Genomic DNA, 16,298 nt, shown 5'->3' with positions numbered 1-16,298 from the left:
AAATTAGACATTAGAATAATATTAGCATTCCCTTTATTGTGTGCTTCTTGCTATATATATATATATATATATATATATATATATATATATATATATATATATATATATATATATATATATATATATATATAGGAAGTGCAGTGTTTAAATACCTTTAATGTACCACCATCTGGTGGAGAATGAGCCATTTACAGAAAAATGGAAGAGTTGTTACTTATAATATTTCATGTTTTCTGTCTCCATCTAGAGGACAAACTGTAATATTGCACCTATACATTATCAGTTGTAGAATTTAAGGAATTTCCTTGATCAGTTACTGCTAACATTAACAAACAGTTATTGACCAATAGAAAGCTGCTTCAACTGAATATTCAATAGACCAATTTGGACTTATCATCTCATAGCTTTATTTCCAAGCACTGCTGGAACATCAGCAAAGCCTTGACATGGAAAGTGCCAAGGAATTAACCTTGCTGTTTTTTTTTTTTTAAAGGTGAGACCCTTCAGATGGAAATGACCATTCTTGTCATTTCAGGTCACATTTTTATCTATAATAAACTGTACAGTAATAATATCAGAAAATATCAGAACTAGAGATGCACTTATGTATTGGCCAATAAAGGCAATTTTTCATGCTAGTTTAAAAACATTCAATGATCAGGGTCGATTATATCCTGTCGATCAAAAGAGGGCGGGAAAACACATTGAGTTTGTTCTGTGTGTAAAGATGATGTCTCTTGTGTGGAATGATGACAAAACTGCAGTTTGTAATGTCTGTAATCTCTGCACTGCTAAAATTTTACACTGGACGCTGCAGCAGTGAAGCGGGAGTTTTGGCGTTGAGTCAAAAAAATTTTGCCGTTCTGCTTGAGCTGAATTAAAGCGCCAGTACACCGTTGAAAGATTTAAATGAAGATGAATTGACAAAAAAGGTATATATATTGCACAGAAAAACATATTTGTAGAGTAGTATTTCATATCCAGTTAATGTTAATATATAAAAAAGTTGATCTTATATTACCAGTTTGATGTTCAGTGATGAAGTAGAAATGCTTTTGTTTGTGGAGAGTGAATGTGAGACTAACAGGAGGTTTTTTAGAATTCAGTCAATGTTAATATGAATTAATAACATTCAATAAGTTAAGAAATCTTTCTTTAATCTTCAGAATTTAGTTCATGTGTTAATGTTAATTTGAGTAATGTGTTTTCTGTTTATGAGACCAGTTACTGTGAAACAACTTGCTGAAATGGAGAGAATAAAGTTTTTATTTGCATTTCTTTTTGAATTGTAGAATTAATTAATATTAATTTAAAATAAGGCATAAAAGGCAGAACTATCGGTATTGATTATCGGTATCAGTCGATATCACTGAATAATAGGTTATCGGTATCGGCTGAGAAATTTAGTATTGGTGCATCTCTAATCAGAACTTAACAGAAATGTGTTTAGGGTTAGGTGTTTTTTTTTAATAGGGTGCCTAAAACTTTGCATGTGTAAGATATGTGGATATACTGTATACATACACACACACACACACACACACACACACACACACACACACACACACACACACACACACACACACACACACACATAAAGTGGCCGATCAGCCATAACATTAAAACACCTGCCTAATATTGTGCAATAAGGTCCCCGTTCTACTAATAAAACAGCTCTGACCTGTCGAGGCATGAACTTTGTGCTGTGGTATCTGGCACAAAGGATCCTTTAAGTCTTTAAGTCTCTATGGATCGGACTTGTTTGTCCAGCACATCCCACAGATGCTCGATTGGATTGAGATTTGGAGAATTTGGATTTGGAGGCCAAGACAACACCTTGAACTCTGTTCCTCAAACCATTCCTGAAACATTTTTGTGTGGCAGGGTGCATTATCCTGCTGAAAGACATCACTGCCATTAGGGAATATTGTTGCCATGAAGGGGTGTACTTGGTCTTCAACAATGTTAAGGTAGGTGGTACGTATCATAATAACATCCATATGAATGCCAGAGGATCACACTGCCTCTGCCGGCTTGCCTTCTTCTCATAGTGCATCCTCGTGCCTTCTGTTCCCCAGGAAAGTAACGCACACACACCCGGGTGTGCACATGATGTAAAAGAAAATTGGACCAGGCCACCTTCTTATATTGCTCCATGGTCCAGTTGTGATGCTCAAGTGCCCATTGTAGGCTCTTTTGGCGGTGGACGGGGGTCAGCATGGGCACTCTGACCGGTCTGCACCTACACAGCCCCATACGCAGCAAGCTGTAATGCACTGTGTGTTCTGACACCTTTCTATCATAGCCAGCATTAACTCTTTCAGCTTTGTGCTACAGTAGCTCTTCTGTGGGATCGGATGCGACAGGCTAGCCTTTGCTCCCCACGTGCATCAATGAGCCGGTGACCCTGTCACCGGTTTAACAGTTGTCCTTCCTTGGCCACTTTAGTAGTGGGTATTAACCACTGCATACCAGGAACACCACACAATACTTACTGTTTTGGAGATGCTCTGACCCAGTCATCTAACCATCACAATTTGTCTCTTTGTCAAAGTCGCTCAGATTCTTACACTTGGCAATTTTTCCTGCTTCCAACATGTCAACTTTGAGAACTGACTGTTCCCTTGCTGCCTAATACTGTATATCCCACCCTGATACAGGTGCCACTGTAAGGAGATAATCATGTTATTCATGTCACCTGTCAGTGGTTTTAATCTTATGGCTGATCAGTGTAGTTTGTCTGTTGCAGGTGTGTAGTGACCGCTTAAATGCCAATTAATTGCAGGAACTAAAGCTGTGAGTGGGGAACTGAAAAAAAAACGTCAGATTATATGCGCCATTGTCTTGATCAGAGGAATAATTAATAAATAATCATTAACAACCCTTAATCAGCAATGTAAAACAAAGACTAATTAATAGTCTTGCTAAATCATGTTAGAAGACAAGAAGGAGCAATACACTGAGATTTTGTCACATTTACTTTTATTGTAAAGGTGATTTATTCCAAAATAGTAATATATTGTAGAGGAGAGGGGAAAAAAAACTGACAGAGATTGAGAGAGAGAGAGACCTACACATGACCTTGGCAAGTCCTGGGTGTTGTGTATATCAAAATTCCACAGCAAAAGTTATAAAGTGTCTAAAATTAATACTGTACTCTATTTCCTACAGCTGAGTTACTGTGCCTCTACATGGATTACAGAGGATTAAAAAGGTCACAACATAGCTATTTTCAGGCTAAAATGAATTTTTTTGTACACAAGTCTTGGAATGGTTGTTCTTACCTGTGTTATCTGTTCAGCAGTATCATTTTGAACCATCCAAGTGCTATTATGAGTTTCCCTTTGTACATGTAACCATAAAAAAAGGGGGGGGGGGACATTTTGTCAGCTATGAATATTTGAGACGATACGATGAAACTGCTTTGTAGTGACAGGATAAAATCAATCCCTCCTCGCCAGATGGTAGCTGTCCAAATCGATTGGTCATTGATTGTGGGCGACCCGTCTTGATATTGCTCAACAGAGAAGGCTTGATGTGGTGGCACTTTGGACTAGAGGCAGGGATGGGACAAGTGGCTGTGGGAGGCAGGGGGGAGGGGGGAATTGATTGAAATGCAAATCCTGCCTGATGTCCTTGAGCAAGAAGAGTGTAGTGCTGTGCTTGTTATTTTACTGAATCTAAACTGTACCATGACTGTAGAAACTCTGTTGTACTGAGAATGGAATTGAAATAAAAATCAACTTGACTGAATCACACTGATTTCGCATTGGACCATATTCGGCAGAGATGACGCCATAGGATAAGACTATTCTCAGACACTTGGTCTTTTGGTCCGCATTTGAGCCCATGTGCCCTAATTCAACAGTTTCCCTTAACTCTTTGCGATATTAACTATGGCCAATCATGGTGTCCAGGTTTGTTGAGAGTACAGAAACATTAATGAAGACAAAGACATACAAATGGGTCTTAAAGTGGTTCTTATCAATACAAGTTGTCAGTGGCCAACATTTCTAACTTTAGGAGTCAAAGGGTACTCCTAAGCGGCTAGACAGTAAGTACTCTAATTGCACCATTTGGGGAAGCCAACTTAACAGCGGCCTATCACCAAAAACCCTGTGGGGTATTGCTTGGGACCAATCATGGCGGATAAGTTTTCTGAGAGAACAGGGCAACGGTCACCAACAATGACAAAAAAAGATATAGTAGTGGGCTTTACTCTGTCACTAACATCAGTTTAACTTGTCGGTGGCCAACAGTTCTAATTTTGGGGTTCAAATGGTGCCCCTAAATGCGCCCTTTTGTAAAGTCTATATTTATACTGACTTAACAGCGTCTATTACCCAAAACCTTGTGGGGTATTGGTTGGGACCAATCATGGCTGATGTGTTTGTCAAAGGGCAAAGAGCAATATATACCAGCACTGATGAAGACAAAGATGGATCTTAAAAATGGGTCTTAAAGTGTCTCATCATCAATTTTACTTGTCATTTCTCATTTTGGGGGGTCAAAGGGTGCTCCTAAGCGCCCGAAATACACCATTCGGTGAAAATTATATCAATATTTTGTGGTATTGGTTCGGACCAATCATGACAGATGAGTATTTATAGAGCACAGACCAACATACACCAACACTGATGAAGACAAAATATTCGAATGGGTCTCTTATCATTAATTTAAATTGACATTTCTTATTTTGATGGTCCAGTTGGTGCTCTTGAATGGGTATATGATCCCTACATGCACCATGTGGTGAAGCCTATATCAATATGACTTAACAGCAGTCTATTATACCCCAAAACCACCCACAGCAACGAAGAACGATATTCAAAGTCTTAACGTGTTTCTTATCTTCAATGCAACTTGCCATTGGGCAAAATTAAGCTTGAAACTAATACACAACAACAAAAACCAAACAAACCCAACATCTCTGATTAAATAATCAAGTTCATCAGTGGCTCCTGCAATCTGATATGGAGATAATGTGTACATCAGATATAATTGCAGCTTCTGTTTTAGTGAAGCAACTGAATGAAATTCTGCACCTGCAAGGATTTGAGAATTAACGCACCACAGATCCACAATTTCTTGGTCGATGACATTAAATGGCCTTGGAGGTGGAACACAAGACTTGGTGTGCCATTTGGGATGAGGCTTAAGCCCTTCAACTCTTATTACTCATTTTAAAGCACATTACACATAGTGGTAATGAGTGTGGGGATGAGTGTCTATTTGATGCCCTGCTAACATCCCATCTGAGGTGAATTCTCCAGCATTGTGCCTAGTTTTCTCAGAATAGGCACCGCATCCTCTGTGACCCTGACCAGGATAAAGCATTTACTGAAGATAAATGAATTCATAGTAGTTATATTTTATACCACAGCACTGTTAGAATATGTATTCTGATTGGTCAGAAGGTTGCAGTGTAAATCACAGGTTTATATGAATGCACTTGCTCTAATGTTATCGTCTCTACAGTAGCAGCTAACTGACAGGGACTTGTATCATGGGTATGCCACCATATCAAGAATTAAAAATAAAATAATAAAAAATCTGTTTATGTGAAGTTTTCTGTGGGGAGATTTTTATTTGTTTGGAAGGAGTCTCCAGTGTCAGTGATTTGTAACAGTACATTTTCCGCCACAGGAAAGTCTTCAGGATGGAGGATTTTCTTAGTAACCTGATAAGCTGTTTTTTTTTTTGTCTTATTAACTTAAAGATAGAGAGAAAAAAAGAGAAACTGGTGAGAGAAAGGCTGTTTTTAGCTGTTATAACATAAGTGAGAACAGGAACTAACTTGTTTGGCAACTTTAACTGAAAGTATAAACGGAGTACAAAAAAAAGTTGTTGGTAAGTTTCTGTGGTATAAGAGGAATAAAGCACTTTGGAACATGGTGTTATAGTAAAATAATCAACTTCAGGGTAGTAACAGTAACTCTGCTTCGTGCCGGACCATGTTGTTTACTTTCCTATAACCCAGAGGGTTTTGTTCCTTCCTTGTATTATATTATATTATATCATATTACTACTGTGAATGAATTAGTACCATTTAACTAATAGGACAGGTGTGTAGTTACAAGAGTAAGGACTGCAAGTTTGGCTCCATCAAAGTGTCGTGGGAATTTATAGGGTTAAATCACATGATAGTTAAGCTAGACCTAATCAGGATTAAGATGAGAATTTAGCCCTTTCAGCACTGCAATGCTGTCTGCGTAAATGGGCAAATGGTGATTTACTGTGTGAGAAGCACACTTGAACTGTACAGTAAATGTAAACTGAGTCAGGGTTCGGAAGTAGTGTACAAAAAAAGACAAAACAAAACAAAAAAAAGACATAATATTCAGTAAAGAATGCCAAGCTCTGTGTTTTAGTGTGTGACTGTGAAGTTGGTTCGTTAGATAGGAATACATATAGCTGCTGAAAAGGCAACTAAAACTAATCACAAACATCTGTGTGGTCTTCTTTAACCATGTGTGTACTACTCTAAAATCTCTAGACACCTTTTAACCAGTCCGGAAAGACCTCACACTCCACGCCTCTGTTTGTGTGTGTTTGTGTTTGTACTCGTGTCTGTGTATAAGAAATGTAGAGTTCTTTAGCAGGGCTGCTCATTGCACATGCGGTTCTCTCTGATAGGCCTGCATTTGCCTTTCTTCCTCACATGCCTCACACGCTCCTGGACACCCCCGCCACACTGCTTGGTACAGTCCGTCCAGCTGGACCACGGGCCTATTTTGCAACCTGCTGGGAGAAACCAAATGTCCAGAAAAGTGTTAATGTCTTATTATTTTGTTCAGAGTTCTTTATTTTTTAATGTTTCCCTGAAGACAAATGGATAACAATTTGCACCGTTCATCCTGTTCAAAAGTTTACACCCCCCTGGCCTCTTAATGTATCGTGTTGCCTTCTTGAGCATCAGTGAATGTTTGCAACTTTTGTAATAGCTGTGTACGAGTCCCTCAGTTGTCTGAATTGTAAAAAGATGGATCTCGACATCATATAGTCACTGCTGGAAAGGGGTCAAATATGCAGAAGATGCTGGAAAAGCAAAGAATGTGCAGGACCTGGAGGATTTTTTGAAGAACAGTGGGCAGTTTAACTGCTCAGGACAAACAAGGGATTCATGAACAACTATCACAAAACATAAAAACATTCACTGATCATCCAGGTAACAACACACAGTATTAACAATCAAGTGTACAGTATGTAAACTTTTAACCTCAACTGTGTCTATTTATTTCATATATATATTTTTACACGTTATCTGAAGTAATATGATTTTTGATATACCAATTTTTGCTTATTATAATGAATACCTTTGGAACTAATCGACAAATTGTATTTAAATTTGTATTTAATTTATAAACAAACTTAACTGTATTTGTCTACTACTTTTCACAATTATTTATGATTTAATTTTCTTGTGTCCTGCTTTAAGGAAAACTATTACGAGAAACATGGATATGAATCAGCAGACGTTAAATGTCATACCTGGTATGTCCTCATCTGTCCAGGCTGACTCCCGTCCCGCTTTAGTTCTCCGCCTCTCTGTGGCATCTTGCTTGGCTTTTTTGCGGTCGCTGGCTCGTGGGCCCCGTGTACACTTCCTGATCTTACACTTCTTCCTCTGCACGGTTTCAGGACACGGGACTCCGCCAAACTCAGGCTCTAACTTCACCATACGGGTGCGGATCATGTGACCCTTCCCACAGGACTTATTACACTCGGACCACTCGGTCCACTCAGACAGCATACAGTCCACAGCTGGAGGAGAGAGGGAGAGAGTCATATGAAAGCATTAACATCACACTAATGGTGTGGTCCATGCTCAAGTGATCATGTCTTAATCCCTGCAAATCCCTACAGCCATCACAGTAAGAACTTTGAAGGGTCCTTCTCTGTAAGTAAGAGAAACTTATACTACGTGCACTCAATGCCAAGCCAGTTTGACTGTTGCATAATCACAGTTATTTTGTTTTATGACAATGCTATAGCAATTTGTAAAATGTGCGCAAAACCACAAGTACATTAGGAAACTACAACACCTGATTATGTAATGGTTTGTTCAATGTTTAAGGAATACGCCGACATCTTTCAATCCATGTACTGTATCTGTAGTGTATGCGTGATTACCTTAGCCAAGAATTAATAGAATGAAAAAGCATCTATATTCCAAACTCATTTATAGTGGAAGTCTAAGGGCAGTTGTTAAAAATGGTCAATAATGTCATTTTGCATATGATTGTACATGGACAACACAAAACCTTTGGGAATGTACAAGTAACTGGAATTTGTACTGTCTTGCTCCTCTCTGCTCCAGTGTTAGATTGTTTTACATACAATATGGGAAGCGGCCACAAGCTGAGTGGAATATGATAGATTTTAAAAAAGCATTGCCGATGACCTTTTTTTTAAATTACAACGGAGCTTCAAAAGTTGAAAAACCTCAAAAGTTTCACAAATGCTCTGAGTGACATCAAGTGTGTTTTTTTTTTTTTTTTTTTTTTAAGCTCCCGACCTAGAAGATGCAGTGGTGGTCAAAAATGAGTCTGGTTAGTGATCGTATATGAGGAGATTTGTGACAGATTAGTTAAAATAAACCAGTATGTCATGTGACATCATACAAGCAGCTCTATTCTCATGATTTTTTGCCTCCAAAGCTACATCGAAGACAAAAAACCTTCTCATCACCAGAGTTAATCTAAAGTAAATAGAAAACTACACCAATTAGTCAGCTGATACTAGCTAGAATTCGCTGTTATGGTTACAGTGAGCATCATGTATTCTTTTTTCAGGACATCACGAGTTTAAATCCCGACAATGAAACAAGCCATTTGTAGCGGGGAGTCAATAAAGCAAAATTGGCCATGCTATCACTCCAATGTCAATCAGCACATGAGCTCGTGTATACGGAAGAGGGCAGACAGCGCTTTCCTCCGAGTGTGTTATGCTGTCCTGTGACACAGAAATTTGAAAAGATGTGGAGGATGGCTTTGCATGCATTGGAGGAAACACGTTATCCATGTAAGCTCTATCCTTCCCAGTTGGTAGCTGTCATGTAATGGAGTAAGTTAGCTAGTGGGTGGGAATTCCATCCATCCATACATCCATCTTCTACAGTTTACTCCTTCTTCAGGGTCGCGGGGGAACCTGGAGCCTATCCCAGGCAGCATCGGGCACAAGGCGGGGTACACCCTGGACAGGGTGCCAGTCCATCGCAGGGCACAATAATATACGCATTCACACACCCATTCAATTCATACACTACGGACACTTTAGACACGCCAATCTGGGTGAGAATTGGCAAGATGAAATTGGGGAAAAAACGTGGAGAAAAATTTTATGTAAATATTCAATATTAATATTACTGACTATTCTTAAAATCATAAAGTAATATAAGGAAGATGTTTTTCTTGGCTGTCTCATTTGAATTTGTCATGTCACTGCAAACCAGCGACTCCATTTTCCAGAATGCAACACAAACTAAAACATGGCCGACGACTGCAACTACCAAAGCTACAGACCGTCACGACCGTGGTTTTGATTTCTTCTTGTTTTCCGACCTCGTCTTTTTGTGCCTTGCCTTGTTTGGACGGTTTGTTTGCCTGATTGCCTGACCTCTGCTTGTCTTTGCTTATTGATTTCTGTCTGATCCCTTAGACTTATTTTATTAAACTGCCAAACCTGCACTTGCTTTCATCTCATCCTTCATTACATGACAGCATTATATAGTCATGTACTTTGAACAGAATTCAACAATTGGCCAATAAGTGACTTCTGTATATTATAAGTGAGTGTGAAAATGCTGGAGTATTCCTTTAAAAAGGTTTATTGGGTATATTTTTGTGCGTGTTTGTGTGTACGTGTTACTCACGGCACTCTGGCATCATGCACTTCTCTACTTGCTCCAGCTGTTCTGTACATTGGCCGGGTAGCGCTGGGGTCTTCAACATGCGCCGCCGCACATGCATTCCCACTCCACATGACACACTGCAGTGACCCCAATCAGACCACTCTGATACCATACAGGACAAGGCATCTACACACACACACACACACACACACACACACATATATTACTAATACATCATAAACCAGTATCCCCTGTATTCTCTTCCCCTGATCTTCACTGAGTATTTGGCTAATTTCTGTTGAATAGTCCGTAGACATTTTGTTTGATGTGCAACAGCAATTTCATACACAAGCTATAAAAAAGACAAAGCTAATAAAGACAGCAGCAAGAAAAGAACAAATCAATAAAACATTACAGACCTGAAACAACACAGTTACTCACTGTCAGGTTTTTAAATCAGAAGCAGTCAAGTGATTCTGGCTCACAGCGAGTTAATAATTTGCTCGACTGCAGGAGGGATTGGGAAGCAGTGTGCTGAGGTGACTGAGGCTGTGGAGGTCAGTAAGGGTGGACATATCAGTGTTCAGTTTATGGTGAAAGTGATGAATATTTCTAGAGAATGCCACACGGGATTGACTCGTAAATATAGTTATAACCATTCTTCTTCACGTTCAGGACCCATGAAAGATATCTATACACTGACCTTCTCTAAGTTTTTCTGCGTCACTGGCAACATTTCCCTTCTCTTCCCAACCTCTTTCCAGTCACTCCACAGTTCTTGCCTTGTCCTTAATAAGACCTTTCTGACACTGATATATATTTTTCTCTGTTTGGTTTTCTTGGTAAACACTGAACATCATGAACTGTCATGAAAAGATAACTGAATTATGCGTTATTTAAGGAATAAAACACTTGGTGGTGTGTTGTTATAGGAAAATATTGTTTTATTCCTCAATTTGCCACAATTCCATTTTTTATTTATTAAAGAATGACATGTCATAGTTTTGATCTTTTTATAGTTATGTGTAAGTTAGCACGAGTTATCACTTTTGTTATACTGTAGCAGGTATAAACAGTCCTTCCCTCACCAGCCTCTTTTTTCCCCTCAAATTTTCAGCTTTTCATGTTATTGAGTAGCTGTAAAGTTCAAATTCCTCCGTCCATAAGACTTTGCCATGTTGCTTTACCTCAAAGAGCTGAAAATGGACAGGCGGTCAAATAAACGTCTCCAAACAGAAAGCTTTACAAGAGCAATGTTTTTAACATTTTTCATAGTTAAATAACAACACTGCTTAAAAATCTGTTTACTCTTAGATTATGAGGTGTGTCCACTAGACAGATACCATGAATTGTTGTTGCGTGCCCCCCGCCTTGTGCCCCATGCCCCCTGGGATAGGCTCCAGGTTCTGGGTGACCCAGTAAGGATAAGTGGTACAGAAAATGGATGGATGTTGTTTCTATAGAAATGGTAACATTCAGAATTAGTGTGAGATCATTAATATAAGCCTGTGATCTGAATTACATTTAGAACTATTGTCAGAGATGTTATAGTAAATAAAACAACACCTTCCGACCTATCCGAATCGAGAATTCATCATTCATCACAACATATCATCTTTCCCAAGTCTCCCGAATTGAGTACCTGGAAATGAGTATGTGCATAACTTCCATATTCATTCAGTATTTCTAAAACCTGCATTCCTGCAACTTCATCCATCTCCCAAAACACTGTTGCACTGCTGTTCAATTCTACATCAAATTGCTTGTGATGATTTGCTTCACAAGTTCTGAAAACAAAAACTAAACAATCACAACTGTCTCAAATACAAAAACAAAATAATAATAGTTACTATTGCAAATTGAAAAAGACATCATTAAATAGAGAGCCTCGATGTTTTCCTTGAAGCAAAATCAATAGGAGAAATGAAAAGACTGTGTTTGTACAGGGTTTGGATCTCCTCATTTTGAAGACGAGCTGGTCTGCAGCATGGACTTTATTCTGGATTCCTTTATACACGGATTTGTTGTTAAGGAAAGCAGACTCACCAGCCACTCTAATAAGAACACCTGCACGCCTTCTTATTCATGCAATTATCCAATTAGCCAATCATGTCAAGAGCTTCATTTAATTTTCACATCAAACATCGGAATGGGGAAAAATATTGTTCCCAGACAAGCCGAAGAGAAGGCAGGAAGGATACAGTAACTCAAATCAGCACCCTTTACAACCATAGTAAACAGAAAAGCGTCTCAGAATGCACAACACCTTGTGTTGAACCTCGAGGTGGATGGGCTACGACAGCAGAAGACCACATCAGGTTAAACTTCTGTCAAAGATTCAGAAACCACCTTGTAGAGGGCTTATTTGATAGTATGGTCTTTCTATCAAGCATCAGTTACATGATAATTGGTTAGTTATGCTAATTTAATCTGGAGAGACTAAGGACACTGAGTCCCTGTCTAATTTTGTCCCCACCACTTTTTTTTTTTACAAATAAAGTACATTAAAAATCTTATAGCCTGCAGCAGAAACAGATCGAAACAGTTTCTAAAATGTAATTAAAGTTCTTTTTAGACAGTGTTATTGTCACGAGGAGGTGTCTGCAATGTTGGTGTGGTGCCGGTAATGTGGGTCCCGTTTATATCCTATATAAAATATAATGCCCCAACCCCCCCACCCCCAACCAAATAACAAACCACCAAACCCTTCCCAAAGACATGCCTGTGTTTATCCACTGCCATCTCTAGACATCACCCTGTTTAAACAGCCACATTTAATGACGGACATTACAATTCAGGACGTCTATGCATTCAAGGGCATCTCTGCACTAATGTCAGTTGGAGAGACAAGTGTTTTTTTTAGTGCAGCAGCATGGCTGAGTGTCTTTTAGATAAAGCATGTGTTGAGATAAGCAAGACGGACTGGCATTTTGCTGAGCGCAGATTCAAATAGATGGGAAACAACAAGGCATTTATACAGCCGAGTAATATAACTGCATTAAGAGCTTTTCATACTGTAGGCTACAATCGCTTGTTCCCCATTCATTTTAAATGAGAGCTGGACAGAGTAGTGAGAGTGCTCAACCCTGAAAAAAACATGATGAGAGTTCAAGCTTGGCTAGCAAGGTTAGTTGGAAAAAGGAAAACATAAAACATATGGTGTGGTTCATTTTCTCAGATTTTAGGGAAACTCTACCCTGAACTACATGAAAAATGTTTATACTGAAATATTTGTGATGTGCGTCGTGATTCTGGCGCTAATTTGTTGGTCGTACTCACTGCACTCAGGCATCATGCACTTCTCCACCTCTTCCAGCTCGACTCGGCATTGAGAGCCATCAGACGCGGGCATCTTCATCATCCTCACCCTCTTCTTCATCCCTACTCCGCAGCTCACACTGCACAGCTCCCAGTCTGCCCACTCTGTCACGATACAGCTACTGGGGGCTAGTGCATGCAACACACACACATACACAACACACAACACAGGAACACACTTTTAGTCACCAAGTAAACGATATATGAGTAATTTTTTTGGTCATACATTCATTCCAGTGATATGAAGTATAGAATGTAAATACAAATATCCAGTAAAAGCATAACGCCGTGTCTAGTGATTAGCATGTTACTTTATAAACATCAGCCTTCTGCACTGTTGTTGTGTTTCTACTGATTACAGGTTTCAGTTGTGTAGGATGGGGTGAGGGATGTGTGTAGGAAGAGCGATCATTAACGACAGCCTGAGGAAAGAAATTGCTCAGGTGATGCTGAGTTTCAGGTTCATGGACTAAACACTTGATATTTGCTAGAATTTATGTTACTTGATGAGATGTTTCGTGATGGGAATGTTGATGTAATGGTATTTCTACTTAAGTGTACCCTAAACTAATACTTTCTAATGTTATGTCATTTTCATTTAGTGTTGTGATTACTGACATAAAAAAAGCTGTCTTGGGATTTAGATTTATTCTATTTATTAAACTATTATTAGTTATTTGCAAATTTTCAGTAGATACGAATCACAATAACAGTAAAACTACTGGCCTAGTTTTAATGCTCAGCTTATGATCATTTCTATTTAAACTACATCCCACTGCTTTGTTGACAGTTTCCCTACATTCACAATAGCAAGCAATAAAGTGACAGGGAACCATTCATTTTCTACATATGTAGGCAACACATAGATGCCATTTCAACAAGAACAACAAGTGACAACAATTGACAAATCTACAACACGGTACCCATCTTGAAAAACTCCTTTGATCAATCCTATGGCTCGTGTGGTACGAAGTATTTAGTTCCCATTTACTTACACATAAATGGAGGAAAAACCTACAACTGTGGTTTAATCTTTTCCTGTCATGCATGATCTCTCCATACAGTGTATAGAGACATTACGAAGAAAAATAAAGGTTGGAAGGAAGTAGCATTAGATTGTTACTGTCTCTCTCGAGTGTACGTGGCTTGTATTTGCTTGCTTTGCTAATCTGCCAGTGATGCTAATGTAAATCCTGGTGCACATAAGTGTTGTGTATAAGTCATATACTCGTCTGTATGTTATGCATCGTGTGAATGTACAACCCCAATTCCGAAAAAGTTGGGACAGTATGGAAAATGCAAAAAAAACAAACAAAAAGAGTCATTTAAAAATTCAATTCACCCTGTACTATATTGTATTTTGAACATATACACTCATTTCAAATCTTTGTTCTTATCAGCATTTTCCATACTGACCCAACTTTTTGGAATGGGGTTGTAGAAGCAAGCACAGTACTGACAGTGCAAGTTATACATCACCCAGTGAAATTTTGAGAAAACTAATGAACTAAAGCAAGTGACGTATCATCATTGTCATCGGCTTGTGTATATTTCCTTGTGAAAACTATAGGCAAACTTAGTCTAAAATGTATTTATTTATTCAATATATAATCAATTGGGGAGAAACTGAAAACACTAATTGGTGGAACCAATTATTAAATTCTGGCAACCCTACCTATCAGAGCAGCTAGCAACTGGGGTTAATTAAGCCAAGTATATCTATAAATTCCTCTGCATTACTTATAGCTCTGGATTGCTTAACAAATGTACAAACAGCCAATTATGTGCAAATGTTCTACATAAAGTTGTCTGATTATTTAAAAATCAGCTTCTGATTGACAACAATATGTACTTTATAGAGGAAACGTTTTGAAATATAGTGGGTAGAATGTAGTAGTGTTGAAGATTTAAGTGAGAGAGAAATTCAAAACAAATACTTCATTTCAGTTTGTACTTAGTCAAACTTTACTCCACACACACACACACAACAGCATCCTGACTCACAGCAGTCGTCGTTGACCACACACTTCTCTGTTTCCTCCGTGGGCTCCTTGCAGCTCAAGCCGTCCTCGGGAAAGACTTTAACGTAGCGCTCTCTGGATCTCATGCCCATCCCGCATGTCGCGCTGCACGGAGACCAGCTGATCCACTCGGACAGCATGCAAGAAGGCGCTTCTGCACGACGACACACGTTTGCTTACTGCTGCGTAAAGGTCACAAAGTCTTGTACACACCCACAGGAAAGCCTGAGGCAAAACTTGTTTATCAGAACAGATAAAGGAGAAATGACTAATTCGTAATGCAGAAAACATGCACTGAAAAAACCCAGGGACTCTCTGACAGCATGCCACTGCAGGATTGTTAGGCACACGGATAAATCTTCTGCATAATGATGCACAATGCATACACCTGAGATTCACAACTTATACAGAATACAACACGTATACAGCAATTGTTCAAACTTTTCACATATTTTCTCAACAAGTCCATGCATAATCACAAACGCGTGTCCGATTATCTGGACACAACACAGCGATGTACCGTACGTTATCATTTTCACATTACCCTAATTGTAATAAGCCAATTTGTTAGTGTTTTTAGGGTAGACATAGTGTAGTATTCTGGCAATTACATGTAATATGTAGAATGTGCAGTGCTCCGTTACTGTTAGGTTGGAGTTCATAAAAGCAGAAATTAGTCTTATTATAATAGTAGTGATATAATCTACACATAAAGGGATCTGAGTTTAATTATTTTTATTAAACACTGCAATATGGCTTATTTGTAGGGTTTAATTTACAGATAGACAAGTATTATAGCAAAGACATTTCAGCTCTAATGGGCAACACTAATGGGACAAATACTAAACTAGACTGTACTACAGGTCTCATATTGTTTACTTAAGATTTAAAGCAAGCACGTTTTGTTTGATAGTCAAGAATGACACATTCTCCAGTAACTCTAGTAACTTTGTACTTATGTGCCATATTAACACATTTCCAAGTCCTACTGTCCTTGGTAGATGTAATAGATTATGTAATTTGGGAACTATTCTTGGAGATTGGTGTGTGTAATACTGAGCAGCATTACCCACTCTCTCTCTCTCTCTCTCTCTCTCCCCTCTAGC

General features: G+C 38.7%; 1 protein-coding gene across 2 annotated transcripts in view; it reads right to left on the bottom strand.

Annotated features, from left to right (window-relative positions):
* Positions 1 to 2,965: 2,965 nt before the first annotated feature.
* The window catches only part of spon1b (spondin 1b), a 126,563-nt gene continuing 113,230 nt past the window's right edge, over positions 2,966 to 16,298 (bottom strand). Inside the window, exons 12-16 of one of the 2 annotated variants that reach the window (XM_017474499.2) lie at positions 15,176 to 15,346; positions 13,133 to 13,300; positions 9,875 to 10,039; positions 7,492 to 7,764; positions 2,966 to 6,741 (exon numbers count right to left, since the gene is read on the bottom strand). In XM_017474499.2, the coding sequence (XP_017329988.1) occupies positions 6,596 to 6,741; positions 7,492 to 7,764; positions 9,875 to 10,039; positions 13,133 to 13,300; positions 15,176 to 15,346 (923 nt within the window). In that variant the 3' untranslated portion in view covers positions 2,966 to 6,595. Of the gene's footprint in view, positions 6,745 to 7,491; positions 7,765 to 9,874; positions 10,040 to 13,132; positions 13,301 to 15,175; positions 15,347 to 16,298 lie in introns of both variants that reach the window. The other variant, XM_017474498.3, reaches the window with a different exon arrangement.

Source organism: Ictalurus punctatus, chromosome 8, assembly GCF_001660625.3.
Source record: "Ictalurus punctatus breed USDA103 chromosome 8, Coco_2.0, whole genome shotgun sequence".
NCBI classification, from domain to species: domain Eukaryota; kingdom Metazoa; phylum Chordata; class Actinopteri; order Siluriformes; family Ictaluridae; genus Ictalurus; species Ictalurus punctatus.
This window is presented reverse-complemented; position numbering and strand designations above follow the sequence as displayed.